The sequence below is a fragment of the Ooceraea biroi genome, chromosome 5, assembly GCF_003672135.1.
Source record: "Ooceraea biroi isolate clonal line C1 chromosome 5, Obir_v5.4, whole genome shotgun sequence".
Taxonomy (NCBI): Eukaryota; Metazoa; Arthropoda; class Insecta; order Hymenoptera; family Formicidae; genus Ooceraea; species Ooceraea biroi.
The window spans coordinates 2578564-2597724 of NC_039510.1; the positions used below are offsets into that span (position 1 = coordinate 2578564).

The window sequence follows — 19161 nt, forward strand, 5'->3', positions numbered from 1 at the left end:
CGTTTAAGCAGGATTTAGAGATTTCAAGTTCCAGAATTATTTTACGAGTTTACTAAATGATTTATGCCTTCCAGGCTTAAATTCAACAGTGAAATCTCAGAACTTGGAAATCTTATATGTTTTTTCTTTAATAGCTTCTTGATTTAGATTTAGAAGAATAATGTCTGTAATATGTAAAAATTGTTATGAACCACGAACACACGAACTGAAATATTAAATTCATGTTATTTCGAATTAATTGGAGAAAATGAAAACATTGAGCAAATTCTATTTCGAATAAATGATCTGATAAACAATTAACGAATAGTTAACAAACATATGTTTAATTTTCTTATGCGGGGAAAAAATAATCGTACAAATAACTAATTGTTATAAAGATATTTGGCAGAATTAATATAGACACGCAGATATAATGTATATAAAAGTTATTTCATAAATTTCTAGTTTAAAGTCAAAAAAGAAAAATGGAAAAATAATTACAAACATACATTATGTTACGTGACAAAATAACTGTTTGACATATTATACGTCACGTGAATAATAAGCTAATAAAAAATAAGAAAATGTTTCATATACATTATAGTATTTAATTTAATAATATTATAATTTTTATAATATTTATATTATATTTATTTATATTAAACTTAGAATTACATAATTGAATAAATTAAATTAGAATTATAACTTCGCTCCATTTCTATGCCAATTTGTCATCTCTCAATATGTCACACATTAATTTTCTCACGTAACATAATGTAAGTTTACAATTAACTTTCATTCTTGTTTTGACTTTAAACTAAAATTTTATGATATTACTTCTATTTTATACGTTCCTAGTGTATATACAGAGTGTTTTTTTCCACTTGTAGTGCTCAGTTCAAAATCTAAGTATGCAAAATAGACTACACTTTCAGTTAGCATATTTTGTTAACGGTGCAACTATAAACGAAAGTATATTAGAAACAACCACAAACGAAAAGTTATCATTTCGTGCAATCAGAAGAGAAAAACATACATGACTGTTGTGACTTTATATTCGTCAAAACAGGTGTTTAAAACTTAGCGGATTCTTTATTTTTAGACGCAACTTTTGTAAAATGTCGTGTATTTATTTCATGATAACTTTCTAAACACAGTTTCTTTATTTTTTGGCTCATCTTTGTTTCACTTACAGAAGTGAAATTGAACAGTGCACCAGTTTTCCTGTTAATGGCGTAGAGAGTCATCTATTAACGTTCACACCACATTAATTATTGTACCAAATTTTGATAGAATACGCTATAGCTCCATGTTATAAATTATATAATTGTTACCTACGAAGCATGTAATTGACAGCTTATCTTTTTACATTTTCTTACATCTTTTTACATATTTCTTTTCAATAACACCAAATTATCTAGTAGTTTGACTCAAAGTGCGATTGACGTAGCGCTATAAATATTTCAGTTGGAAAAATGTTTCGGGAGAAAAAATAATAAATGACAAAAGTATATCACTAGTTATATTTAACAGAACATTCAGATTAATATAATGTTGAATATATTAAATAATATCACACATATTAGGAACAATTAAAATTGGATATTTAATGAATAAGTAATAATATAAAAATCTTATTAAAAAATTGTTCAGTCCATTAACTTGATTTATTATTCCCTTTTAATTCACTTTCCTTTTTTAAGTTATCACTTTCCCATTTTAATATATCACTTTTTCTGCTCAGCGAAAACATTTCCTCAAAGCTGGTCATTAACTTATGGAGATAGATTAAACGCGTATTTATTCTTGTAGGCAAATTTTTTGACACTTCAGCGTCCTGTTTGAAAAAATTGTATGTCTAAAACAGATTCGAAGTTTTACCATTAATATATAATAATTTCATAACAAAGTCATTTTATGATAAATATATGAAGAATTTGATGCAACAAGTATTCTATGCAACATGGTTTCTGTGTTTGTTTATATATGCACAGATAAAAATAATGTAATAAAAATATAATATAATAAAATATAAGTATGATGCAAATATAAGACAATATAATAGAAAGAATAAATATAATAGAATAATAGAAAATTAATAAATAGAAAATTAATAATAAAAATAAATATAAAATTGAATATAAAACGATTGAGTATAAAATTATGTTAAAAAGACTATACCTTGTTAAGTTGTTCCTCGGAATATACGTTTAAAATAATATCTGTCAATAACGTAGTTTTAGAATACAATCTGTTAAAACGAAACAATATGTTTGGCTTTAATATGACTAATAATTTATATAACAAGCTTTCATAATCACAACTAATATACTAACATAATCATAATATACTTATGAATATATATACAGAGAAAAGTTTCATTGTACCTAGGTTTCAGATCTGTGAAATTCTGTAATATGTAGTCAAGTACTTCATTTTTGTGTGCATGCTTTCTAACAAGTATACCAAAAATATGAGAATGCTGATTGTCTGTGATTTGTGCTTTGTGTTGGTTTACTAATGCAGATAGTAGGGTGAAATAGTCCATAATTTTTTTCGGAGTTTCAGAACAAGTCAATAATTCTAAAATTACATACTGATGTGTTCTTTCAAATATGTGCCAGACTTTATTCCAAGTCACGGAGTCTGCTTCCTTTAAGGCACTACAATATATCCATTCTTCCCACGAATATATAGGCCTGTATATATAAAAATGGAAAAATATATAATATATATATAATTATATCTTTATAAAAACACGGATAATAGTTATATACCTTGACCGCACACATCATTTCTTAAGAGCATTGAAATGAAAAAAACATAAAGAATAGACTAACTGACTATGGGATAATCGTTATTGTAACACACTTACCTCTTGCCAATTAACACTGCCCAGTCATCACTACTACGCATGTCCAATTTACGACGTGTCTTTTCCAAGCATAAAGTATCACCAAATCTACAGGCCCATTTTAAGGCCGTACCTCTCATCAATAATGTAATAACATCATCGTGATTCTCATCATCATATCCTATGTTTTTAAGAAGCCCGTCCACAATACCATGTAGTTGATTCTAGAAATTGATAAATATAATATAGCATAAGCTCGTTAATACTAAAAATCAATAGTTGATATAAAATCGATATTTTAGATGGAGTTACTCCATATCTAATATTTCTTGACAAACTTCCGATCTACCTGTAAACCCCCTATGACCTGAGGGTCTTTAAATGGAAGTAAAAAGAATTTCCACAGGTATGACATAATTCGGAACATGGATATCCATGGTACATAATCCACTTCTCTCTGCAGATAATTCGTGATATGTAAAAATTTAAAGTAATAAAGTTGTTTTGTCACTAGGAAGTAGTAGACATCGTCAATAAGTTGTGCACGATTAATGACGTGAATTTTTGTAAATTCATTAGAATTTAAACAAGCCCCAATTTGTTCCCAATTTGTAGCATCATAATTAACACGATAGTATCCTGTTGTGCAACAAAATAAGCTTTATCAAATACTACAATTTATATTCAACTTTCTCGAAAAAAACCAACAAATATTTCCAGTTATCTGCTTTTCTTTCTCTTCCATCAAAATATATAAAGAATAGATACATTACGAACTGCGCGTATCACACACACGGTACTTTTAAGTTATGAATTACACGTATTAAAATTCACGGTTCTTCTGCATGATGAGATCATATTCAAAACAAAAATTTATTTTATTTTACAATACTAATAATGAATGCTATTATATAAAATAATTTACCAAATATGAGGTATACATGTATATAATATGACATATATACATATATTTCTGTAATATGTATATACCTACTATATTATACGTGTATCTCTTATTATATGCACCACTCACCGCTTTGTTCTTTATTAACTATAATCCAATCATAACGAGCCTGTATGAAACTAACAACGGACATCCTGTCATTTCTTATCCACATAGTATTATTACAACAATTCTCAGACGAATTCGTAACAAAAGTCACAGGTATCCATGTGCTATTAGAAGCTTCCTTAGTGTCATTCCTTGGTACCCGCCGTACAAACACATTGCCACGCAAGTAATCACGTCTCACTTTTACCAAAGAATACGTGGTTTGATTTAACCAGTTATGCATTACTTCTTTTATCTTAAAATTGTATTGGTATTCTGTATCGTCTAGGGCACTTTGCATAGCGTCCCAGAAATCATCAGAAGTAGCCGAACCGAACTGACTACATTTATGAAGCAATATTATTATTAATAAACATATTCTCCAAATAGGTTGTACATTAAGAAACATAAACGAACGGTTTATTTCAATTAAATGAATTAATTAACTACAATGATTTTTCTATGATACTTTGGAGAGAATATGACACAAGTACAAAATAATTTATAATAGAATATAATGTTCATATAGCTTATAATTGTTAAACAATGATGTTATAATATGAAGGCCTACTTAGCCATGTATTCTGTAAGAAAATTTTTGCTCTATAAGCTCTGTAGCGCTTTAGTTCTTTAGCTCTTTCTTCTTTTCGCTTGTCGCTCTTTTCTCTCTTACTCTACAGTGCTACATAGCTTATAGAGATACAGCGTTACAGAGCATTTTTACAGAATAGATGCTTTAATGTTTATGCGTAACATCCATATATAAAAATATTTATAAGAAAATTAAAAAATCTGTTACTATATTTATGTGTGCTGTTTGCTATTATAAAAAAATATAAGAAATATAAGATTACTATATATATACGTTTTATATTATGATATTGTAGTTACTCACTGTCTGTCTAAATAGATTCTGACACCATTGTGGAATACACTGACCGTTACCAAAGATTTTAACATATGCAACAGGATAAGTGCTACAATGATTCATATCATATAAAACTCACATGTACAATGAAATAACAATTATGTATAAAGTAAATTTGTTATAAAGTCTTACTTTTGTCTACCACAATAAAAGATTCAATAAAATCTGTTTCAGTTTTAGTATAGTATTCTATATTGTTTTGTGATCGAATGTCATCTAAACGAAGACTTTCCTGTAGGCTGGGCGCCATAAAATCCATCATCCGCTCTTCATACATCTAGAGACAAACATGTTGTGATAGAAGTAAAAACTGTTGGGAAGAGAAATCCATCGTTTTAGGTATATAAGTAAGCTTACTCATTACATCTAAAATAGCCTTGTTATTTTGATTTTTATTCTAGATTATACATTCAATGAGATAATGTAAATAACAAATTAAAAACGTAATAGAGCATTTTCTCTAAAATAATATGTGAAGTCAATATGAGAAGTGCGTAACATCCGACAATAATTATCCTTTTATAATATTTTAATCTTTAAACATATATGATATTGTCTGACAGTTTTCATTATAATAATTATAAAAAATTTTATAAAAATGTAAAATATTAAACAACTATACCAAGTTTGAAAATAAAACTAATTTGTTGAAATTTGTTACATTGTCAATAATTGGTTTTCTTTTCAAGTGCACAAGCAAGCTCGCGTTAACCATGTAAACCAACCTTGCCAAGGATGAACGCTTTGTAGAATAGAACAAGTCCATTGCTTAACCACAAGTCAGACCACCAAGCCAGACCAACTACAGGAAGAAACAATTGCTTTGTCATTTCATGTGCTAGGAAGTCTGTCAGATTGAATTTTTGAATTTTGTTAAACTCGTTTGCGTCGATAATGTTGGCAATCACCCAAGTCTGTCTGAAATATAATTTGTCCGCATAAAATATCATTATATGACATACACATCATTAATGTTTTTTTTCATTTGTACGCATTACTTCATAAGCAGCATTCCCCAAATAGTCGCATTATTCAGTACGTAATCTGGTACAATGATGATATCAAGTTTGGGAATTGTCATGGAAATATTTGTATGATTTGTCATGTGGCTAAGTATCGTACGATATTGCTGCCTGACAGTCTGTTTGAAATCATCTGGTACGAAAGTATATTGTCTGCACCACATGTGGAATATATCGTCGAAGTCACAACGACTTGCTGCGATCACTACAATCCCGAGGAGGTGAGTAGACATTTTGGGAGTCTTTTCGAAGTGAGACCACACCTGCAAATTTCTGGAAATATGATCTTCCTTTTGTATTGGCATAGTCGAGATGGCTGAATGGTGTAAATGATGTTTCACGGAAATGTTGAAAGTGGCCTTTAACGCAGGCTCATCCCAACACGGAAACACTCGTCGAGCAGCAGTCTTACCGAATTGCGATATCACCATCCATCTAAATTTGATTAAGAACAGTGTTACGATAATGATGATACCTTTTTAAACTTTATTGTTATGTCCACACGCACACACGTGCAAACTGTAATACGTGTTCAGAAGTCTAGTTATTTGCATAGAGGAGACTAACTCTGTGTGTGTGTGTGTGTGTGTGTGTGTAACCCAATATAATATAATGTATAATACAATTTTATATATATATATATATATATATATATAAGCCTTATAAGTAAAAAAATACGTAAGAGAAAAAAAATTTATTATAGCGTTTCGAAAAGCTCTCGAGCTAAACTACAAGAATATGTAATAAAAAAATAGGGGTTTCCATTTAAGATTTTTATGTTGACCATGACCGGGCTTTCCAAGGTCATACCAAGGTCAAATAGATATCATCATCTAATAGATTTTTTAAACCCTATGCTTTTTGTTTGAAACCTTCTTCCACTAATCATTATTTTCCAAGATTTTTAACCGTTCCGGAACTTTTTGCCAGCACTGTATACAGGGTGGTCCACTTAAATCGATCATCTTAGATATTTCACTTGTTTTTGATAATACGAAAAAATGTCTAAGGAAAAAGTTGCACCGTTCGAAGGGGCTATCATGATGACAGAACAAAAATTTTTTCAAGGCTATTTTTTTCGGAGATTCAAAGGTCAAGATAATTTTTTTAAATGGAACTACATAATTTTGTTTGAGCAATTTTATAGCCAACATCGAGAGGAGTTCAGCGACCTATGACAACATGACCTTTAAATGATCTTGAACGCGGGAAACAGAAAAATCAAACTTTATGCTCTTCAACACAAAAATTTATTTAAGGAGGTGTTCGAAATGATATCCTCCGACTTCAATACATTTTCTAAGGCTCCATGGACGTTCTACTTATCGAAGCCACCTTAGATTTTCGACGGTCCAGTAGTTAATATTTCTTCCATTTACTTGTCCATGGTTAGTGAACATTGATTCATCGGTAAACACTCTCATGTTCTGGAATTGAATGGAATGTAAGATTGAAATAATTCCATACATGTATTGTGTGCGGGTGTGTATGTGTATGTAAATATTTATGATCGTGAAATGCTTTCGCAGTTCAGTTCATTTCCTGAGCTTCTCGATATCAGAGTTTAAATATGACTAATTATACGAAAGAGGAAAGAATAGAAATGCTTCTTATTTACGGTGAAAGCGGAAGAAGCTCTACAGAGGCGCAGAGAATGTACGACCAAAGATACCCTGAAAAGCGTTTACCGTCTCGCGCTGCTTTTGACCGTCTTATTAAAACATTTCGTGAAACTGGAAGTGTTTGTTCACGTAAGAAACTGCGACCTCGTTTGCAAACTAATGAACCAGCAGAAGTTACTGTTTTGGCTGCAGTGGCAAATAATCCACATATCAGTTCTCGACAAATACAAAGAAATACTGGTATTTCCAAGACAAGTGTTTTACGCATTCTTAAACGCCACTCATTTCATCTATATCACATTGCATTGCATCAAGAACTTCATGGAAATGATTTTATTAATCGAATAGAATTTTGTCAATGGGTGCTACAACAGTTGGAGGTCAATGAATTCTTCTTCAACAGAATATTGTTTACCGATGAATCAACTTTCACTAACCATGGACAAGTAAATAGAAGAAATATGCACTATTGGTCCGTTGAAAATCCAAGGTGGTTTCGACAAGTAGAACGTCAACGTCCATGGAGTCTTAATGTATGGTGTGGTGTTTTACACAATCGAATCATTGGCCCTTTCTTTATTGATGGTACATTAAATGGTCAAAAATATGCTGATTTTTTGTCCCAACAATTACCAAACTTATTGGAAGAGGTGCCGTTAGAAACTCGTTTACAAATGTGGTATCAGCATGGTGGTTGTCCGGCTCATAACGCACGTGTTGCACGTACAGTTTTACACGAAATGTTTCCGGAACACTGGATAGGAAGAGGAGGACATATCAGTTGGCCAGCACGTTCTCCTGATTTGAATCCTTTAGACTTTTTTGTGGGGAATGTTAAAGAACACTGTTTACAATGATGTACCAACTACACAAGAGAACATGAGAGAGCGCATTTTGAATGCATGTGCTAGTATAAATTCAGAAATGATAGAAAGGGTAAGAGTATCATTTGTGCATCGTATTAGAAAATGTATTGAAGTCGGAGGATATCATTTCGAACACCTCCTTAAATAAATTTTTGTGTTGAAGAGCATAAAGTTTGATTTTTCTGTTTCCCGCGTTCAAGATCATTTAAAGGTCATGTTGTCATAGGTCGCTGAACTCCTCTCGATGTTGGCTATACAATTGCGCGAACAAAAATATGTAGTTCCATTTAAAAAAATTATCTTGACCTTTGAATCTCCGAAAAAAATAGCCTTGAAAAAATTTTTGTTCTGTCATCATGATAGCCCCTTCGAACGGTGCAACTTTTTCCTTAGACATTTTTTCGTATTATCAAAAACAAGTGAAATATCTAAGATGATCGATTTAAGTGGACCACCCTGTATACAGTGCTGGCAAAAAGTTCCGGAACGGTTAAAAATCTTGGAAAATAATGATTTAGTGGAAGAAGGTTTCAAACAAAAAGCATAGGGTTTAAAAAATCTATTAGATGATGATATCTATTTGACCTTGGAAAGCCCGGTCATGGTCAACATAAAAATCTTAAATGGAAACCCCTATTTTTTTATTACATATTCTTGTAGTTTAGCTCGAGAGCTTTTCGAAACGCTATAATAAATTTTTTTCTCTTACGTATTTTTTGACTTATAAGGCTTGAAGGTTACACAGTACCGCCGGTATTAGAATTACGCAAAGTGTACCGTATGGAGGTTGCACGGTCGGATTTATACCTCTTTTGTGTGTGTGTGTGCGCGCGCGCGCGCGCGTGCGTGTGCGTGTGTGCGTGTGTGTGTAATGTCGTTGTTCGTACATACGAGTATAAACTATTTTTGTGAAGTTAGTTTTATGAAGAACACACACACACTCATAAACGCACGCACACACACACTCCTACACGCACTCATACACGCACGCACACACACACACTCCTACACGCACTCATACACACACGCACATGCACGCGCGCGCGCACATACCACACCCACACGTACAAAAGAGATGTAAATCCAACCGTGCAACCTCCACGCGGTGCACCTTGGGTAATTCTACCGGCGGTACTGTGTAACCTTCAAGCCTTATAAGTCACAAAGTACGTAAGAGAAAAAAAATTTATTACAGCGTTTCGAAAAGCTCTCGAGCTAAGCTATAAGAATATGTAATAAAAAATAGGGGTTTCCATTTAAGATTTTTATGTTGACCATGACCGGGCTTTCCAAGGTCATACCAAGGTCAAATAGATATCATCATCTAATAGATTTTTTAAACCCTATGCTTTTTGTTTGAAACCTTCTTCCACTAAATCATTATTTTCCAAGATTTTTAACCGTTCCGGAACTTTTTGCCAGCACTGTATATACAGGATGGCCCATTTTAATTTATACAGTCGATTTTTTAAAACACTAAAAGAGATACGAGAAAATGTTTCAGACAAACATGTCAGGATTTCGAGGGGGACATAAGATGATACCATTGGTTTGACCTTGAATAGTCGTTTGAAAGTCACGCGAAGATCACCTTCAATTTCTTAAATTAAAACCCCAACTTTTTATTGCAGATTCTTATTCTCCATCGAAAAGTAAGTAACTTTTGTCTGAAACATTTTTCCGAAAAATGTCATCTTATGTCCTTAAAATGTCCTCAAAACTCATCTTGAAGATCATTTTAAGGACATAAGATGACATTTTTCGGAAAACCACCCTGTATATATATATATATATATATATATATATATATATATAATGAAAATGGTCTTATACTAACATAATTAGTTTTCTTGATACAATTAACTAGATTCGTTATTGCGTACCATATTTTGTATATCAAGCTATATACATATATTATCGTTTATTGTACACAATTATTTATGTGTCAGTTTATCCAAGTTTATAGCTCTGAATTCAGTCTTTCAATATAGAATATTATACCAGCGACGATAGTAAAAGTACGCAAGGTATAATTAAAAAATCTCAATAATTTAGGATTTACTCACTTCGTATTTTCGCTTCTTAGGCTTTCATCGGGAAGTTTGATAAGACCTTCATCTTCCTCAGAGAAGTAACCGTTATATTTAAAGTATAGAGTGTACTGTCCGCGTACTACCGTATCACTGAAGTGAAGAACTAGAACGTGCGAATCTCGATATTTTTGATAGTCATGTTTCGTCGGCCTATGAATCGTACGGTTCCTATGATTATATAATTTTGTGTCCTGTTCGGTTATTTCCAGCCTGTGTGCGTGCAGATTTATAGATTGCGTTACACACTTGATCTCGAGGGTAATATTAATTTCACCGCTGAACTTAGGTCCCGTGACAAACAAGTTTAGCCAAATATCATAGTGTACTGGTATTATCTTCGGTGGCAAACGATATTCACTTATGTACTTTTCATCTTTTAAATTCTCAGCACAATCATCTGCTGCAGTAATGACTACTGGGCATGCAATTAATAACAAACACTTTAAGAGTATCACAACAGTGCTCGTGTTAGACACCTGCAAAACATTGTTTTGAGGCAGGTAATTCTATTTCATTAACATATACAGCATTTTATTTTGCAAGTTGCCGTGATTTAACATTGAGATTTCTAAGTAAATTATGCTTCTACATCAGTAACGAGAAATATATGTTCTACTTTTAGTAATTTGTGGTATATTAAACTTGAATGCTGACTGAAATACAGTCCTGTGTAAATAATTAACTGCAAGTAATCCATTTTCATTAAAATTTTAATATCTAAAATAAATGTTCTAATTATATTATCACACTTGCAAGAGTTGTGACTTACCATCTTGAGAGACTGCTGAGAACTAGACAACACAGTTATTATTGTAGAAGGCACGGTGTCGTTACGTAAACGAACCCTAAGAGGTCGTATTCCACAAACACGTATACGTTATTCTATATAGATAATTTCAAATCGATGAATACAAACATACATCGATCCATCGATGTCCTTCATTAAACACGCTTTCTTTGAAGTTTGAAGATTGATTTTGAGTCGATCTTTTCTTTACCAAATCGTTTTAGGAGGATTTCGAGATTTCAAGTTCCATAATTATTTTACGATCTTACTAAATGAAAGTCATGCTTTCCAGGCTTAAAATGCAGCGGCGAAATCTTGGAACCTGAAAATCTTCTATTTGTATTTTAATAGCTTCTTGATTTAGAAAAATAATGCCTGTAATATGTAAAAATTGTTATGAACCACGATCTTGCCAACTGAAATAATTTAATGTTTGGATTAATTGGAGAAAATGAAAAGATATTGAGCAACTTCTATTTCGAATAAACGACCTGATTAACAATCAATAAGCAGTTAAAAATATCTTCAGGTTTCCTCCACGATGAAAAATTACGTTATACATAACTAATTGTTCTAAATATCTTTGGGAGAATTAATATAGATATAATGTAAAGTTATTTCATAAACTTTTGGTTTAAAGTAAAACGAAATGAAAAATTAATTTAAAAAATTGTGTTATATACCTTCTATGTTTTACACATTCCTAGAGTACATAGTGTTTTTTCCACTTCTAGTTGCTCAATGCAAAGTTTAAATATGCAAAATAGGCTACTGTTCTAGTTAGCATATTTTGTTACCGGTGCAACTATGAACGCAATTATTGTTATTAGAAACAACCACAAACGAAAAGTTATCATTTCGTGCAATCAGAAGAGAAAAACATACATGAGTTGTGACTTTATATTCGACAAAACAGGTGTTTAAAACTTAGCGGATTCTTTATTTTTAGATGCAACTTTTGTAAAATGTCGTGTATTATTTGCATGATAAACTTTCTAAAAATATCTTATTTATTTTTTGGCTCATCTTTGTTTCAACTATAGAAGTGAAAGTGAACAGTGCGCCAAAACTTTCCTGTTAATGGCGTTAATTAAGTATAATATGGAGTCATCTCTCAATGTTCAAATTACATTAATTAATTTTACCCCGTTTTGGTAGAAAACGCTATAGCTCCACATTGCAAATTATATAATTGTTACGTCAACTAAGCATGTACTTGACAGCTTGTCTTTTTACATCTTCTTGCATCTTTCTACATATTTCTTACCAATAAAAAAAAGTGTGTAGTACTTTAACTCAAACTGCATCGACGTAGCGCTATAAATATTTTAGTGGAAAAAATGTTTCAGGAGAGAGAATGATAATTGACAAAAGTATATCACTAGTTATGTTTAATAGAACATTCAGATTAATATAATGTTGAATATATTAATAATAATATCAGATATAATAGGAGCACTTAAAACTATTTAATGAATAAATAATAATATAAACATCTTATGAAAAACTGTTCAGTTCAGTTAACTTGATTAACTATTCAAATTGAATCTATCCACTTCTTTTCCACTACCTAAACATTTCGAAAAAACTGGTCATCATATCCTGGAGCTGGATTAAACGCGTACTTATCATTGTAGGTAAAGTTTTTGACACTTCAGCATCCTGCTTGAAAAACTTGTATGTCTAAAACAGATTCGAATTTTTACCATTAATATATAATAATTTCAAAACAAAGTAATTTTATGATAACTATATATGAAGAGTTTGATGCAACAAGTATTCTACGCTACATAAGTTTTGTGTTTGTTTATATATGCACAGTTAGATATAATGTAATAAAACTACAAAGTATAAATATGATGCCAATATAATAGAAGACAATATAATAGAAAGAATAAATATAATAATAGAAAATTAATACTAAAATTAAATATAAAATTGAATATACAATTATTGAGTATAAAATTCTGTTAAAAAGAATATACCTTGTTAAGTTGTTCTTCGGAATATACGTTTGAAATAATATCTGTCAATAACGTAGTTTTAGAATACAATCTGTTAAAACGAAACAATATCTTTGGCTTTAATATGTCTATAATTTACATAACATGCTTTCATAATTACAACTAATATACGTGTAATATGTATACGGAGAAAAGTTTCATTGTACCTAGGTTTCACATCTGTGAAATTCTGTAATATGTAGTCAAGTACTTCATTTCTGTGTGCATGCTTTCTAACAAGTATACCAAAAATATGAGAATGCTGATTGTCTGTGATTTGTGAACGGTTTAGTGATAGAGGCAGTAGGGCGAAATAATGCATAATTGTTCCCGAAATTTCAGAGCAAGTCAGTAGTTCTAAAATTGCATGCTGATGTCCTGTTCTTTGATATAAGTTCTGAAATTTACGCCAAGTCTCGAAGGTTGCTTCCTTTAATGCACTACAATATATCCATTCTTCCCACGGAAATATGGGCCTGCACATAAAAATGGAAAAATATACATATATACAATTATATTTTTATAAAAACACGGATAATAGTTATATACCTTGACCACACACATCATTTCTTAAGAGCATTGAAATGAAAAAAACATAAAGAATAGACTAAATGACTGTGGGATAATCGTTATTGTAACACACTTACCTATTGCTAACTAACTCTACCCAGACATCACTACTACGCATGTCCAATTTATGACTTGCCATTTCATTGCATACAAGATCACCAAATCTACAGGTCCATTTCAAGGCCGTTCCTCTCATCAATAATGTAATACCATCATCGTGATACTCATCCTCGTATCCTATGTTTTTAAGAAGTCCCCTTAGAATCTCCAACATATGTGACTAGAAATTGGTAAATATAATATAAGTTAATAAAAATCAATACTTGAATCCATATAAAATCCATATTTTATATGGAGTTACTCCATATCTAATATTTCTTGACAAACTCAGTTCCGATCTACCTGTAAAGCCTCTAAAACCAGTGGTTCTTTAAATGGAAGTAAAAAGAATTTCCACAGGTATGACATAATTCGGAACATGGATATCCATGGTACATAATCCACTTCTCTCTGCAGATAATTCGTGATATGTAAAAATGTAAAGTAATGAAGTTGTTTTGTCACTAGGAAGTAGTAGACATCGTCAATAAGCTGTGCACGATTAATGACGTGTATTCTTGTAACTTCGTAAGAATTTAAACAAGTCCCGATTTGTTCCCAATTTGTAGCATCATAATTAATACGATAATATCCTGTTGTGCAACAAAATAAGCTTTATCAAATACTACAATTTATATTCAACTTTCTCGAAAAAAACCAACAAATATTTCCAGTTATCTGCTTTTCTTTCTCTTTCATCAAACATATAAATAGTAGATGTATTAAGGACTGTATGTATCACAAAAAGACGGTACTTTTAAGTTATGACTTACACATATTAAAATTCACGGTTCTTCTGCATGATGAGATTATATTAATAACTAAAATGTATTTTAATTACAATAATAATAATAATGCATGATATTATACACAATAATTTATCAAATATGAGGTATATATCTATATAATATGAAAAATATATATATATAAATATATATATGTACTATAACAAATATCTTTAATTTCTCTAAATGAAATATACCGATATTTGGTAATAAAACTATGTGCGTGTATATAATTTAAATCTGATATACTGTACATTATGCACATATTTAGTTATAGAACTTATACTCGCAAATACATATATATATATATATATATATATATATATATATATATACCTATTATATTGTACGTGTATCTCATATATATTATATGGAACTCTCACCGCCTTGTTGTACATTAAATATAATCCACTCATGTCGAGGAACTCCACCAAAGGATTTGTTCTTGCTGTCCTCTGTTAACCACTTAGTAGGTATAGTGTCATTAAACAACTCGTCAGACGAATACATAGCGTAAGCCAACGGGGTCCACGTCGTATTGTCGACTCCCTTGGTGTCATTCTTTGGTACTCGCCACATATACACATGGCCAAGGGCATAATTACGTCTCACTTTTACCAAAGAATACGTCGTTTGATTTAACCAGCTACGCATTACTGTTTTTACCCTAAACTGGTATTCGTATTCTGTATCATCTAGGGCACTTTGCATAGCGGCATAGAAATCATTAACAGAAGCCGAACCAAATTGACTACATTTATGAAGTAATATTATAATTAATAAACATATTTTACAATTGGGATGTACATTACGAAACATAAACGAATTGTTATTTCGTTGAAATAATCCGTACGAAATTATTTCAATTAAAAGAATTAATTAATTACAATTATTTTTCTATGATACTTTGGAGAGAATGCGACACAAGAACAGAATAATTTATAATAGAATATACTGTTTATATAGCTTATAATTGTTAAAAATTGACGTTATAATATGAAGGCCTACTTAGTTTTTATGCGTAACTTCCATATATAAAAAATGTTTATAAAAAAATTAAAAATCTGTTAGTATATGTATGTGTGCTATTTGCTATTATGAAATATATGATTATCATATATATACGTTTTATATATCATGATGTGTAGTTACTCACTGTGTGTCTAAATAGGTTCTGATCCCATTCCGGAATGTCCTGGCAGAAACCAAATTTCTCAACATATGCAATAGGATAAGTGCTACAATGATTCATATCATATAAAACTCACATGTACAATGAAATAACAATTATGTATAAAGTAAATTTGTTATAAAGTCTTACTTTTGTCTACAACAATAAAAGATTCAATAAAATCTGTTTCATTTTTAGTATAGTATAATATATTGTTTTGTGATCGAATGTCATCTAAACGAAGATTTTCCTGTAGGCTGGGCACTGTAAAATCTATCATTCGCCACTCTTCATACATCTAGAGACAAAATTGTTGAGATGCAATAGAAATAAAAACTGTTGGAAAGAGAAATCCATCTTTTTAGGTATATAAGTAAGCTTACTCATTATATCTAAAATAGCTTTGTTACTTTGATTTTCATTCTAGATTATAATTTCAATGAGATAATGTAAAGTAAAAATTAAACACTTAATAGAACATTTCCTCTAAAATAATATGTAAAGTCAATATGAGAATTGCATAACATCCGACAATAATTATCCTTTTATAATATTTTAATCTTTAAACATATATGATATTGTCTGACCGTTCTCATCATAATAATTATAAAAAATTTTATAAAAACTGTAAAATATTAAACAAGTATTCCAAGTTTAGAAATTAAAACTGATTTGTTGAGCAAACTTGTTACATTGTCAATAATTGGATTTCTTTTCAAGTGCATAAGCTAGTTCGCGTTAGCAATACAAAGCAACCTGGCCAAGGATGTACGCTTTGTAGAATAGAGCAAGTCCATTGAATAACCACAAGTCAGACCACCAAGCCGGACCAACTACAGGAAGAAACCATTGCTTTGCCATTTCATGTGCTAGGAAGCTTGTCAGATTGAATTTTTGAATTTTGTTAAAATCGTTTGTACCGTTAATGTTGATAGTAACCCATGTCTCTCTGAAATATAATTTGTCCGTATAAAATATTATTATATGACATAAACGTAACACATCATTAATTTCTTTTCAGTTGTACGCTTTACTTCATAAGCTGTATTCCCCAAATAGTCGAATTATTCGGTACGTAATCTGGTACAATGATGATATCAAGTTTGGGGATTTTCATGTTACTTCTTGTGTGATTCTGCATGTGGCTAACCATCGTACGATATTGCTTGTGGATAGTATCTTTGAAATCTAGTGGTACGATAACATTCTCTCTGCACCATACGCGGAAGATATCGTCGAAGTCACAACGACTTGCTGCGATCACTACAATCCCGAGGAGGTGAGTAGACATTTTGGGAGTCTCTTCGAAGTAAGACCACATTTCTAAACTGCTGTCATTAGTCTCTGCCTGTCGTATTGGCATAGTCGAGAAGGCTGAATGTTGTAAATGATGTTTCACGGAAATGTTGAAAGTGGCTTTTAACGCAGGCTCATCCCAACACGGAAACACTCGTCGAGCACCAATCTTGCCAAATTGCGATATCACCATCCATCTAAATTTGATTAAGAACAGTGTTACGATAATGATGATACATTTTTAATGTTTTTATTGTTATGTACGCACGCACGAACACACGTGCAAAATGTAATATGTGTTGAGAAGTCTAATTTTTTGCTTAGCCAAGATTAATTGTACTTATATAATATAATGTATAATTGTATTAAACATTATATTACATTGGGTTGTTAGAAAAGTTCTTAGCGGTTTTTAAGTAACATTCCAATACATTTATTATGTGTATAGACATATACATATATAGATATTTATTCATACATATGCACTATTTTGTACTACTTTGTACGGTAGCTCCATGATTTCTTTCTTCCAGAATTTCAGAGTTTTTATATGTTTCCGAAGAAAACTTGAACACTATATATGAACTTTTGTTGCCTAATATATAACATAAAAATGGTCTTATACTAATAATTAGTTTTCTTGATACAATTAACTAGATTCGTTATTGCGTACCATATTTTGTATATCAAGCTATATATATATATATTATCGTTTATTGTACACAATTATTTATGTGGCATTTTATCCACATTTATGTCTCTGATTTCAATCTTTCAATACATAATATTATACCAGCGACGATAGTAAAAGTACGCAAGGTATAATTAACAAATCTCAATAGTTTAGGATTTACTCACTTCGTATTTTCGCTTCTTAGGTTTGCATCGGGAAGTTTGATAAGACCTTCATCTTCCTCAGAGAAGTAACCGTCATACTTAAAGTATAGAGTGTACGTTCCATGTACCACCGTATCACTGAAGTGAAGAACTAGAACATATTGACTTCGATAGTCATGTTCCGTCGGCCTATAAATCGTACCGTTCTTATGATTATATAATTTTGTCTCCAGTTCGTTTATTTCCAGCCTGTGTGCGTGCAAAGTTATATATTGCGTTACAGACTTGATATCGAGGGTAATATTAATTTCACCGCTAAACTTAGGTCCCGTGACAAACAAGTTTAGCCAAATATCATAGTGTACTGGTATTATTCTCAGTGGCAAACGATATTCACTTATGTACTTTTCATCTTTTAAACTCTCAGTACTGTAATTTGCTGCAGTAATGAATATTGGGCAAGCAATTAATAATAAACACTTTAAGAGTATCACGGCAGTACTCGTGTTGGACACCTGCAAAACAGGTTTTTAAGAAAAATAATTCCATTTAATTAACAACATATAAAGCATTTTATTTTGCGAGGTGCAAAATAAAATGCAATTTTACATTGCGATTTATGTTAGGTAAACTTATCCTTCTACATCATCAACGAGAAATATATGTTCTACTTTTAGTAATTTGTTGTATATTAAATTTAAATTCTGACTAAAATACATTCCTGTGTAAATAATTAACTGTAACTAATCGGTTATCATTAAAATCCGTGAATCTTCTAATTGTATTATTACGATTGCAAGAGTTATGACTTACCATCTTGAGAGACTGCTGAGAACTAGACATCATATTTATTATTGTGGAAAATACGGTAGCCTTAAGCAAACAACCCCTATAAGAGGTCATACGTATTCGACAAATATGTATACGATATTCTATATAGATACTGTTTCAAATTGATGAATACAAACATTACATCGATCCATTGATGTCCTTCATTAAATCACGCTTTCTTTGAATTCTGAACTCTGGTCGATTTTGTATTGATCTTTTCTTTGCTAAAACTTTTTGGTGGCATTTACAGTTTTCAAGTTCGCCCCATGATAGCGCGCGCCTGTGGTGCTAGTAGAATAAGAAATAATGATATCAACAACTCAGAACTGCTCGGAAAAAGAAAAAATTTCTAAGGGTAGAACTTTTT

At 31.2% G+C, this 19161-nt stretch overlaps 2 protein-coding genes across 2 annotated transcripts; both read right to left on the reverse strand.

Annotated features, from left to right (window-relative positions):
* Positions 1-1484: 1484 nt before the first annotated feature.
* On the reverse strand, positions 1485-11054 carry LOC113561916 (aminopeptidase N-like). Its single transcript, XM_026969543.1, has 11 exons — positions 10389-11054; positions 5811-6269; positions 5538-5730; positions 4945-5089; positions 4780-4861; positions 3867-4225; positions 3183-3472; positions 2855-3057; positions 2367-2678; positions 2161-2230; positions 1485-1837 (listed from the first exon to the last, which is right to left on the reverse strand). The coding sequence occupies exons 2-11, from the start codon at positions 6263-6265 to the stop codon at positions 1637-1639; spliced, it is 2310 nt and encodes a 769-aa protein (XP_026825344.1). The 5' UTR covers positions 6266-6269; positions 10389-11054; the 3' UTR covers positions 1485-1636.
* Positions 11055-12576: 1522 nt separating this feature from the next.
* On the reverse strand, positions 12577-19107 carry LOC105287758 (aminopeptidase N-like). The gene is made up of 12 exons (XM_026969541.1): positions 18777-19107; positions 17985-18478; positions 16865-17323; positions 16587-16779; positions 15981-16128; positions 15816-15897; positions 15043-15410; positions 14178-14467; positions 13853-14055; positions 13373-13681; positions 13188-13257; positions 12577-12885 (listed from the first exon to the last, which is right to left on the reverse strand). The coding sequence occupies exons 1-12, from the start codon at positions 18864-18866 to the stop codon at positions 12769-12771; spliced, it is 2823 nt and encodes a 940-aa protein (XP_026825342.1). The 5' UTR covers positions 18867-19107; the 3' UTR covers positions 12577-12768.
* Positions 19108-19161: the final 54 nt, after the last annotated feature.

Bases quoted from the DNA above. Each gene is read 5' to 3' on its own strand.
- LOC113561916 (XM_026969543.1), bottom strand. From the start codon at position 6,265: ATGGTGATATCGCAATTCGGTAAGACTGCTGCTCGACGAGTGTTTCCG. The intron at 3,058-3,182 runs GTAGATCGGAAG...ATCAATTTCTAG, and splicing joins AGGTCATAGGGGGTTTACAG to AATCAACTACATGGTATTGT. The intron at 2,679-2,854 runs GTAAGTGTGTTA...TTATATATACAG, and splicing joins GCAGTGTTAATTGGCAAGAG to GCCTATATATTCGTGGGAAG.
- LOC105287758 (XM_026969541.1), bottom strand. From the start codon at position 18,866: ATGACCTCTTATAGGGGTTGTTTGCTTAAGGCTACCGTATTTTCCACA. The intron at 14,056-14,177 runs GTAGATCGGAAC...ACCAATTTCTAG, and splicing joins TGGTTTTAGAGGCTTTACAG to TCACATATGTTGGAGATTCT. The intron at 13,258-13,372 runs GTACAATGAAAC...TCGTTTTAACAG, and splicing joins TTCACAGATGTGAAACCTAG to ATTGTATTCTAAAACTACGT.